The sequence below is a fragment of the Lissotriton vulgaris genome, chromosome 3_2, assembly GCF_964263255.1.
Source record: "Lissotriton vulgaris chromosome 3_2, aLisVul1.2, whole genome shotgun sequence".
NCBI lineage: Eukaryota > Metazoa > Chordata > Amphibia > Caudata > Salamandridae > Lissotriton > Lissotriton vulgaris.
The window spans coordinates 16,644,523-16,657,028 of NC_141690.1; the positions used below are offsets into that span (position 1 = coordinate 16,644,523).

At 44.3% G+C, this 12,506-nt stretch overlaps 1 protein-coding gene across 6 annotated transcripts in view; it reads right to left on the reverse strand.

Annotated features, from left to right (window-relative positions):
- Window positions 1-12,506, reverse strand: part of TBC1D1 (TBC1 domain family member 1) — a 1,125,494-nt gene that overhangs the window by 77,629 nt on the left and 1,035,359 nt on the right. For all 6 annotated transcript variants that reach the window (XM_086963988.1, XM_086963987.1, XM_086963991.1 and 3 more), the window contains one exon: window positions 8,444-8,603. In XM_086963988.1, coding sequence (XP_086820114.1) covers window positions 8,444-8,603 — 160 coding nt within the window. The remainder of the gene's footprint in view (window positions 1-8,443; window positions 8,604-12,506) is intronic.

The following is a 12,506-nucleotide window of genomic DNA, read 5'->3' on the forward strand; positions in this document are numbered from 1 at the left end:
AATCGCAGACATCCACAACAGCTTCAACAACCAACCCGGAGACCAACCCTCCCAACCTTCTGCCATACCCTCACCCCCCTTGAACATCCTCAATGACTGGAACCCTATCTCCACTGAGGACACCATCCGCCTGATGAATTCCATTCACTCGGGATCCCCCACAGACCCATGCCCTCACCATATCTTCAACAAAGCAGACTCCATCATAGCACCTCACCTCCGAGACGTCATCAACTGCTCCCTTAACTCCGCCACCTTCCCGGAAAGCTGGAAACACGCCAAACTCAGCGCCCTTCTGAAAAAACCCACAGCTGACCCCACCGAACTCAAAAACTACCGCCCCATATCGCTCCTACCATTCCCGGCCAAAGTCATTGAGAAAGCTGTCAACAACCAGCTCGCCGCCTTCCTCGAAACAAACAAATCCCTCGACTCCTCACAGTCCGGCTTCCGAGCCAAACACAGCACCGAAACCGCACTCATCGCAGCAACAGACGACATTCGAACTCTACTGGACAATGGAGACACAGTCGCCCTCATCCTCCTTGACCTCTCCGCAGCCTTCGACACAGTCTGTCATAACACCCTCCTACAACGCCTCAGAAACATAGGAATACAAGGAAAAACACTGGAATGGATCACCTCGTTCCTTACCGGAAGAACTCAGAGAGTCCGCCTTCCACCATTCAAGTCAGAGGCCACTGAAGTCATCTGCGGCGTGCCACAAGGATCCTCACTCAGCCCCACCCTCTTCAACGTATACATGAGCCCCCTCGCAACCATCGCACGCCAACACAACCTCAACATCATCTCCTACGCTGATGACACTCAACTGATCCTCTCACTCACCAAAGACCCGAACACCGCCAAAACCAACCTACATGAAGGGATGAAAGAAGTAGCCGAATGGATGAAGCACAGCCGTCTGAAACTGAACTCTGACAAAACAGAAGTCCTTATCTTAGGTACCTCCCCCTCCGCCTGGGATGACTCTTGGTGTTCACATGTCCTTGGAAAAGCACCCATCCCGACGGACCACGCACGGAACCTGGGCGTCATCCTGGACTCCACACTCTCGATGAACAGACAAGTCAACGCCGTTTCATCATCTTGCTTCAACATTCTTCGCATGCTCAAAAAAACATTTCGCTGGATCCCCACCGAAACTAGAAAAACGGTCACCCACGCACTGGTCACGAGCCGCCTGGACTACGGCAACACCCTATACGCTGGTACCACCGCAAAACTTCAGAAAAAACTCCAACGCATCCAGAACGCATCAGCCAGACTCATACTAGACATCCCGCGTAAAGACAACATTTCTAGTCACCTGAAAAACTTCCACTGGCTCCCCGTCAATAAGAGGATAACATTCCGCCTCCTAACCCACGCACACAAAGCTCTCTATGAACTCGGACCCGAATGCCTCAACACACGACTTTCCTTCTACACCCCCTCCCGCCAGCTACGCTCCTCCAACCAAGCCCTTGCTGCTGTACCTCGCATCAACTAAACCACCATGGGAGGAAGATCCTTCTCCTACCTGGCAGCTAAAACCTGGAACTCACTTCCCACTCACCTTCGTCTCACTCAAAACCACCCAGCATTCAGAAAGCAACTTAAATCTTGGATATTCGACAAGTAATTCCCCACCCTTCCTCAAGCGCCTTGAGACCCTCTGGGTATGTAGCGCGCTATATAAATTAATTGACTTGACTTGACATATGGACTTTTCATGGTCTTATTTGTCTTAACATACCAGTTACATTTGATATGCGTCTGCACCCCATAAAATCCTGATGAGTCGTTAAGAAAAGGCAAGTATGCTGAATGGAATAAAAAAACGAGTACACAAAATATCACACAACGCCCACACTAAAATAAAAAATAAAAAGTATTCAAGGTGGCCATGGCTGGTTGCATGGAGAAACCGATTGCTCACTCCTATATTCACACTCACTCAAAAGCATTAGGTAACAGAAGGATTATTTGCTTTTTTGGGACCTTGTCCAGTTCTAATGGCTTGCAGCACCCGGGACGCATGCCAGCCCAAACACGACACACTTTAGCTTTCAGCAGGCATAGTAGAAAGGCTTCGCGATTTATCTCAATTTAGTCGCGGAACACAGCGAACTACAGAACTTTTATGACTCCACGTTCGTGGAAATCAAATGGTCGTTTTAATAAAACTCTGTCCTTGCTATCATCTCGCAGCACCGTCAGTTCAAGAGTCTAAGAAGGGACACCGAATGAAAAACAAACAACACGGTTTTTTTTGAAATGCTATAAAGTACAATGGTACCTTGAGATTTAAGAATCCTGTCAAATAAACTTTAGATTTTACAACGTGTTAAAATTTCTCTTTGCGGTATGATGTAAAGGGCACTAAACGTTCCCGATTAAGAGCTAGTTACTGAATAATAAAGTAAACAAAAGCACTACTCATTGAAAACAATAGCTGGACAACTGAGATTTTTACTTGCTAGTTACTTAGGCGACCTTCAGTGTGGCTAATACATCTGAGAGTATTTCAATTCAAGCAGACTCAGAGTTCTTTTCTATAATATTTCTAATAGCCAAGTAGGTACACTCTGTTTTTCAATAAAGATGCTACACTTACCTGCAAATGTACCCTTGATTCACATTGCTTGAGGCAATCCTAGTAGCCTCGCTCTCCAGCTAGTCTCAGTGCGAAGAGATTTGGGTGTCGCAACTCTACACCCAGATCCAGCTTCTCTCCTCTCCAGAATGGGGAGTGTTGCAAATGGCCCATCTGCAGGGTCACCACCAAACCTTTTGCCTTCCTCCTCTCCTTTTTGTTGAATTTGTTTTTGTTAGCTATAGGACTTTGGGCACTTACCAGGGCTAACGTGCATATGCTCTGTACTCAAAATGTGGTAACATTGGTTTATCCCCAATTGGCATATTTAATTTACATCTAAGTTCCAAGTAAAGTGCACTATATGTGCCCAAGGCCTGTAAATTAAATGCTACTAGTAGGCATTCAGCACTGATGCCACTCAGTAACTGATAAAACATGACTGAGGCCTGCCACTGTGTGTGCAGGTTAAACTGCCATTTCGACCTGACAAGTTAACTTACTTGACAAGCCTAAATCATATTTTTCATAACATGTAAATCATCCCTATGGTAGGCCCTAGGTGGCTACATGGCAGTGTGCAGTATGTTTAAACAGTAGAACATGCACTTTTTTAAGTTTTACATGTCCTGGTAGTGAAATACTCTTAAATTCGTTTTTCACTACTGCAAGGTCCATCCCTCCCACAGGGTAACATGGGGACTGCCTTGTAGCAATTTATAAGTGCAGTTTACCATTGGGACAAGATAGGACAATTAAGTTTGGTGTTTCTGGACTCACAATTTGAAAACACAACATATGGTAAAGTTTGTTTTTAAATCGCAGGTCTGAAAATGCCCCCTTTTAGAAAGTTACCATTTTCTTACTTCAACCATTCTGTGCCTCTGCCTGTGTCTGACTACACATCTGGGTTGGATGATAGCTGGGCTTTGTGCATTCCCTCTAGACAATCACACACAAAGGGAGCTGAAGTGTGCAACACATATGCTGCTAGCCCAATACCAGGCTGCTGGGTCTCCCCGACCTAAAGTGAGAGGGAGGAGCGGACACAAGTAGCTGTATACTCACCTGTAGTGAGTGTGACTGGAGTCAGGTAAGGCAGGGACCTTGTGAGGTTCAAAGGACTCTTTGAAGTTTACCTAATTCAAAGACTAAAATGGGTATAAGTACTGGGCCTCTGACACCATGTACTCAGTTCACTTTTGGGTCCTGAGGAGACTCTGCCAAGAAATGGAGTCCACTGCCACTGCTGTACTGGCCTGCTGCCTCTTGCATTGAGAAGGACTGATCCTACTCTACAATCGTTTTAACCTAAAGTAACTCAAAGGGCTTTCTGGCTTGTCCCCAGATCATGAAGTCTCAGTGCCATCAAAGACTTCGCCTTCTTGCCACTGCCATGGGATTCTGCCACTCGGGAGTCCGGCAACGGGATGTAGACAAGAATTACAGGGTGTCTGATTGCCAGCTCGGTTTGTGAGAGGAACATGTGCTTTCACCCTGCTTCGGATCAAGCACTTAGTTGTGCCTGGGATCATTGCTTCACTGTCAACCTCACGCAGCAGCCTGCTGAGAGAGACTAAGCGTTTGGTTGCACTCAGGCCCAGCGCTTCCCTTCTGACTTGCGCTTCACCTTTCCGAGACAGTGTTTGGTCATTGCTGCCTTTCCCAACACTGCGGCAGCGCCTTCTTGTGACATGTATTGGTAACTAGGGGTATTCCTGAGATGCATGGCTTGTTAGCTGTCTATGCCCACAGAAGCAGGATGGTTGACAGCCATTGCTTCCCGGAAGAAATCAGCACAATGAAAGCTAGACACCCAGATATAGCCCTTCTACAGGAAACACATTTGACTGTAGAAGATGGTGAGAAGTTGTACACAGATTGGTTCAGGAAGGTATTTCACACACACAATGTTTAAAGGCATGCAGCCCATGACAACTTCCCCCTTAGTTATAGGAAACGAGGAGTGGATATGCTTATTCATAAACCTTTGCCTGTAAAAGTGCTGAAGATGTGGACAGAAGTTGGAAGCAGTTATGTTTTTGTCAAACTCAAACCCCAAGATATAGATCTGCCCCTGGGTTCGGAATATTCCCAGTGGCGGACAATTCAGATTTTCTAGCCTGAAAAGCTCCGTTCTCAATCGCTTTCGGAAAACCAAAGCGGGTTCATCTTGACTCCTACAGACACCTGAATACTCAAAAAGTTAGGTGATGTGCAGCAACGACTACTGACGGGCAAGTACTATTACTGCCCCTTACATCTACCTGACATTAATTTGCCATGTGTCAATTTGAACTATTCACCAGGGAGGCATTGCTCTGATACCCTGATGAAAGTCCCGGACCTTGTTAGGCCTTAGAGTAGGGCTGAAATATGTTGGTTAAAAAACAAGGGTAATAAAAACATAATAGTCCACATTACCCATGCGTTAAAGTTTTAGTTCCCACACCAGCTCCACTAATAAAGGGATACCGAGGATAAGGTGAGGGATTTTAATATCTAGTTAAGCCCCCTGGTCACCCTTCTATTAAGTGCTCCCTGAAATGCGGTCGGGTCCACCCTGACCTGTAGGAGTCAGGGTGAACCAGATGATGAAGCATGACACCACTAGGGTGTGTGAGGGTTATAGATGTGAGGTTCAAGGGGTGACCAATGACCCCTCTACACTGTGTCCAGTATATTATATGCAAATAAACCCCCTTGAACCTTGGTGGGATACTTTTTCATTATAGTGATTTATCCTGGGAGGACGTGTTCCCCCCCATCCCCTTCATAGTGGAAGAGCCCTCTCAACCCTCCAGATCCGACAGGCTTCCCCCTGTCTGGGCCTTTTTTATTTATTACTGGCTGTATAGAAATACATTGGATTGTACTCATGCACCAAGAAAAAGTGATCATAATGAAGAAGACAGTCTTCAGCATCTAAAGAGATACAGAGCAGCTGTGTTTTGGCTAAAAGGTAGTGAACATCAGGACCAAGTTAAGGTCCCAGTATGGCAACACAAACAGTTTAGTGAGGAAATGTGTCAACCTTTAAGATAATGCATCACAAAAGGTAATTCAAACAAGGATGGTTAGCCAGACAAACGCAAAAATGCGAACTTTTAAAAGGGCCTACTGCAGGACCTTGCTGGGCCAAAGACAAAATAACCAATAAACATCCCAGAATTTGGCTTGTAAGGGATCGGTCTTGCAGACTCCTCGTGTGGCCATAAATTTCCCCCGGCTTAAATAAACTTTGTAGAGGGATGCCTCGCAGCAAGGATGATGCCTACACCCTCAGGTGGCAAATCGAATGCAGTCAACTACCGCCACTCAATCTCAATCCAATGGATGGAGTTGTAGAGTGTGAGGGCTTAGGAGCAGAACTTTATCTTGCTACTGCAACAGAGTAGCCTGAGCAGAGGAAAGATGCTGGTGCCCAGAATTTTCCGGTACCACACTACCCTGGTCCAATTCTTAAACACTAGGATGCCTGGGGCCTGGTTGTTCCTAATCTTTGCAGATCTCTGGGCAGGAGAGGTGATGGCGGAAAGGCATAGAGGAGTCCAGTGCTTCACTTTAGCCATCATGCTTCTCATAGAGGGAGCTTTCTTGGGAACACCAACACAAAAAATTTGAACACTGCATTCTCAACAGTGGTGAAATGATCAAGCCAGGGTTCTCCGCACTTTTAGTGCAACTGCCATTTGTGATCTGCAAAGCACTGCTGGCTGAGTTTGTCTTTAAAGATCCTGTCGGCTGGTTGACAACCAGCGAGATGCCCTGATGCTCTAGACAACTTCAGAGGCACAGAGACTCTTGGCACTTTGCACAGGACAACAAAACAAAGAATCTGCGGGTCTTCAAGAGGAATACATAAACAGACGTATGGGCAGTACACACCCCAGGAGAGCACAAACAGAGAGGAGTCTATCATTTGGGAACTCCTCTTTTCTGCACACCAGTGCAACCAAGGAGCTACAACTTCCTACTAGTGTAAAGGAGGAGCTCGAGGATGTTTTGATGTAATCCGGAACTAGATCACCTAAGATCGATGAAGCATAAGGCAGTATGGTGAGAATACGTGTATTAAAATTGACTACCAGGAGAGAAAATGTTTTCCCTGGTAGTCAATTTTAACACTTTTAGGTGATCTAGTTGCAGATTACATTAAAATATCCGCAAGCTCCTCCTTTACACTAGCAGAGAGTTGTAGCTCCTTGTTTGCACTAGTGTGCAGCCAAGAGGAGATCCCAAATGATTAAGCATGCCACTTCAGTGGGTGATGGGATTCCGTTCTCTTAATTGAGACTCTTCTCTGTTTGTGCTCTCCTGGGGTGTTTACTACCCATACGTCTGTTTATTTATTCCTCTTGAAGACCCGCGGATTCTTTGTTGACGTTAAAAATGGTGAGGGGATTTATCCGAGCAGGTCTGTAAACTTCCCTTAGACCCTCTTTTCTCACCTGGTAATATATTGTACTTTGCACAGGATTACACTTCACTATGCTTGTTGTAGCAAAACATGGCTTTGGTATTGTTGATGGCACCTGCACAAGCTTTCTCTTAATGGTCAGCAGGAAGGCCTTAAGCACCAGGTGAATGGCCCACAATTACAAAAGATTGATATGGAGCTATATTTCCAGTGAAGACTAGATTCCTCTGATTACCACCAGTCCCATAAAACCTCCTCTCCCCAGTACTCACCCGTCACCACCATCAGCTCTGTCTTAGGCAGAGATAAGCTGATGATCCAATTGTGGTTGAACAGCCCCCACTGCAGATCTCATTAAGTCTCCTTCAAACCCTGGATGGTATTTGAAATTATTTCTTTGACTTGGGCCCACTGAGACATCACATTCTACTGCAGAGCCTGCATATGCTACCCGGTACAGTTGAAAAGCAGTATGCAGGAGTTTAACAGGCCCAAAAGCTTTAGACCAGCTCTCACCGAGATCTATGACCACGGATGAAACATCAGGACCATTGTCTGACTGTCCTGGACTCATGGGGATTGAATAAGAATTCACCGAGCTAGTGTTAGTTTGGGCCACCCAAGCCTCAGGGGTATGACGCATATGAAAATCAGGGTTGCAGATCGCATCTGACCATCTGTATGTTCACCAGAGTCAACAGCAAGACTTATACGAAGGGCGCATCAGCATATCTGTTTTGGGCTTAATTGAATAGGAGTAAGGGCTCAGTGGAAGCAGGCCAAGACTGAGAAATGTTGGTAAGGATGAGTTCTTTAACTACAACTGAAGGCACTTGTAGGTTCAGGACATCAGCAGCACAGTGAATGAGCACAGCAAAGGAAGAACTTTCTTCCGCTGGTGGCTCATGGGGGTTATCAACATTGTATGAGGGAAAGTATTCATCCCACAGGCCTCCAACTAAGCCCATGTATAAACTCATCAAAAAATGTGGGGGTAAATGATCTCTAACAACACTATTGTCATCTCCGGGTAGTGGTAAACTCTGGTCAGAATCAGAACCAACCCTGGATCTACATAATCTCCAGCAACCAAGTCAGCCACTGTCTGTGGAATATTCTCCCTTTCACAATATTAAAATGAAGATGTTATCAGAAGAAAGCTTTCATGCCCTTTTCCTGACATGTTTGCATGTTACATACGCACACACTGTCCCAAAAATGACAATCAAAATGAGAAGTCACGGCAGCAACAGGAGAAAGCACATTTAATTTAGATAAACTTCGTATACGGGGCACTTTCTGGAATGTTGTTCTCTTCACCTGTTATTTGGCCTTTCTGTTTTTTACTCCTTCAGAAAGGTTTACAAACAAATATGTACAAAAATTTGTTTAGAGCTAAATAAAAATAAAAAAGACACCCTTACCAAACACTCGGGCCACAAATCCAAGAGGAAACTGAGAAGCAAACATAGTTAGAAACCAAGGGGCAGCATATAGGCTAGGACCTATTTCATACTCTTCTAAGTGGTTGTAAAGGTCACGGTGATAATCGTGGAGAAGTCGCGAAAGTTGGTACATCTGGATCTGTGTAAAAAAAAAAAATACAAGAAAAAATAATAAAATTGGGTTAGCACCTTAAAGTATATTGAAGTTTATAAAGAGCACACACATGTTAATCATGCACAAGTAGGTCTGGCCATTTTGAATAGCGGCTCTCACACAATAACACAAATACTTGTGCAGCTGCACAATGAACCACAATTGAGAAAGAAGCCACAATCTGCTTACCCTTTTATCATATATTAATGAAAAATGAAAGCTCAGAGCAGCAAGATGATAGGTCTGGTACCTTTTGGGCAGTACATTGGAATAACTCTGATCTAGTGGTTGCTTACATGACAAAAATGTTTTTTATAATTTGATTTATTTTCTTCCAGTATGTCTTAGTTCCCTTTCCTGAAATTAATGTGAGCACTTAGAAAAGGATGTACTGCCTCAGTCAGAGAAGTCTATGGAACATTGGCCAGTATCTGCACTCAAGAAACAATGCTGACAAAGTACTATACAACGCTGGTCACTCAGTCACTCCCTGCCTTACTCATTCTCTTTCACCCAGTTCCGTTTAGTTATCAGATCAAGTGGAACGTGTCTTTCCTTGTCAGTTGCAATACCGCATGAATGCCAAAATACGCATGAAAACGCACAAAAGAATACACCATCTATTCGTCATTGACAAGTAATTCATAACAGTCACTAGACAACGGCTCTTGTTGATAGAGATGCGAAATTAGCAAATATCCTGGTGAATTTCAGGAGGGTTAGGTTTTTGAATCAGAATAACAGCTTCTCTTTAAAAGGGACTTTCTTACGTTTCACTGGGATAGCACCAATGTCCCCATATCCACTTGGCATGGCTAGCGACCAAAAATACTGAGCATTAGTCACCGAGAGAGTAAGCATGGGCGGAAAATCCGTTCTGCTCGCGGATTTTGAGGATTTTCGGTAAATTCGCAATCCTCGAACTCTCACGAATTTACCGAAAATTCTCAAATTCGCACGCATCGGATTTTTTTGCTTCGTGATACAATATTGCGGCGTGCGGCGTTCACTTACCGTCATTCAGCGTTTGCCGAGTTGTTTTTCTCGAGTGCTGCGCCATTTTGGATCTTGCTGCGGGATCCCGCGAGAGTTTGGCGCCACATCGCGAGAGTTCGCAATGCGAACATGTAGATGCGGCGGGCAGCAACAATCTCGCACTCGCGAAATTACAAAATTTGCAATTCTGCACAAGAAATCCACTAGCAAGCAGCATAAACCTTCTGAAAATTATGATTTTATCAGAATAACTCCTCAGGTTGACATTTGCCTGCACTTTTTTGGATTTGAGGCCTTTTTGACTTTCTTTGGTTCACTTTTGGATTAGAAATCAACTTTCACAAGTAAGTTTGTTTGGGGCATTACAGTTGCTGTTCTGCAGAAAAACGAGTTTTGCAAAACTGAAAGCACTCAGCAGGTGCAAAAGTTCACTCATCATTAGTAACCATTCCCTGTAGTGCTTCCTGAGGGGCCCCTCCAGAGTTCAGTTGCCTACTTGCAACTATTCTATGACCCTGCTCTGACCCTCACAGCAGGCTCATAGAATAGCTACAAGTAGGCCACAAAGGTCCTGGGGAAAAAATTGCACTGCAACAGAAAGCAAATTACAGATAAGGAAGCAGGTGCCAGACTGGAATTTTAAAATAGTGACACATTAATAAATCAACCCCAAATTAATTAATGTCAGTTGAAGCAGGGCAGGTTTGCTTGCTTTCCCCCCCATAATCTACAGTGATGAATCAGAAGGTGGCAGTGATGTACCAGAGGGTGGTATGGGTGAATCAGAGGGTGGCAGTGGTGAAACAGAGGGTGCTGTGAACCTGTGATGATGAACCAGACATAGAAACAACAAAGTCGCGACCTTTGCCAGCCGACAAGTAAGTTCGCAATTGCGAACTGGTACAAAACCCTCGCGAACTGGCAGAAACCCTTGCGAACACAAAAAAAATCTGCAAATTCGCGAGAATTCACGGATTTTGCGGATTGAGAGTTCGCAAATACGCTAATTCGTGAACGCCAGATTCGCAAAATTCGCCCATGCTTACGAGAGAGCACCCTTTGGCACGGTCATGGGGACAGTTTCATATATATTAGCCCCCAATTAGCAAATTGGCCTTTGGCCACGTGTTGTACACATTTATCCTGCCCCCCAAAGTCATAAGTTGTGCTTCTAAGGCCACATGGTGTTGACTTTGAGTACTGCCATTGCCCCGCCTCTGCCAAAGTATGTAAGATATGACTTTTGGCCTGGTCCAATGGACTCTGTACACACTTGTGCTCACTTCCACCCAAAGCGAAATGCCTTCAGCTGCGCCCAGCTATTTTTGCTTGTAGGACGTAGGCGTTAGCCACACTCTGCATCTATCTTCACAGACCTCAAAGGCATGGTCTGAGGGGGTGGGGTAGGCAATTCTACCGGGGGCAGCCCCATTCAGCCGAAGGGCAATGAATATCAGAGACACAGGCGCCTATCATCACATATTACAGCCACATCATTTTGTGTTACGCCTTTGCCAGAGCCTGCTGGGTAGGACCTTTGGCCAACCACTGCTTCGAGCCCCACATGAGGCCACAGCCCCAAAGCACAGAAAAAAGCCTGGCTACAGACTGAAAAACAGATGAGGAAATGAGATAAAGATTGTGATATCAGTCATTGGTGAGGTGATATCTGAACCACCTGTAATGTCATTTAATTTAATTTCTAATGTGACTAAGTATATAATTAACAAAGACTACTTACAGAGACAACATACTCTCAGAGAACTTAACAGGAGTTGTAAGGATTTAGACCCACTTTCCGCAACTAGATGTCCCTGTAACAGGCCAGGTTCCATTGTTTTTTAATTTTTTTTAATTCTTTTTATAACATGCTAGTTGCTTTGTCCAACTCAAGACTTATTTCTCTTCTCATCAGAAGTTAAAATGGTACATTCCCACCACTGAAGGCTGTGTTCTAGTTATCCTTGGTGTTAGGGAAGCAAAGTGGGAGGTGCGTGTGCTCACCCTGACCACATTCCTTATATCTTTTACTGTGATTTTAGAACCAGAACAGAATTTTCAAACCCTTTAATGGGCAATGGAGGAAAACTAACCAAAGCTTTGTAGTCAATTAGTCTGTAGATACTAAAAAACCTGCATCTACTTATTAAGTATGTCCGTGAAAGTTTGGAGGTTTGGTTTAGAAAAGGTGCCATCATATTCACTTGCTAAATTAAGCAGGAAACCAAGCCAGATATTGTCAACTGCGGTCTCCCATAAATAAGTGTCTTCTGCATTTAGATCCTTATCTTACAATAAAGCAGTGGTTCGCCAGTGGTAATTTATATTAAATTTCTTCTGCTTCTCAGCCCATTACCATTACCTACAGGAAGGTTATGCACAGAATTATCAAGAAATGGGCCACTCTGCAGTGCTGGTCGTGACAAGGTATACATGGCTTTCTTAAAAAGATCAAGCCTGCCGAAAGTGCGTAATAAAGATCAATTTTACTCATGAACATCAAGGAAATATCTACTCTAAGACTCCTGGTTACTGCCTGAAACTAATGCTTGCAACAGTGATTTCTAAAGAACAACTCCATGTTATCCTTAGTGAGAAACTACTGAATATACTGCTATGGTTCATTTAGATCTTGTAATTTGTGAGAAACAATCATTTTTGTAGATGACAGAAGGCATTTGATATGGGTAAAGTGGGCTTGACAGAAGGATTTCTTACAGCAATAAGAATTATATTTGATATACCACTGCTTGTATTTATTTTAACCCCTTAGCTTCTGAGGCTTTTCCCGCACCTGTTGAGAACCCATTTTGTAAATGTTTGGGGTACTTTGCACTCAAACCTTAAGAAATTATTTTCCACAAAGGTTATCCAGGCCAAATTTGAGCACCC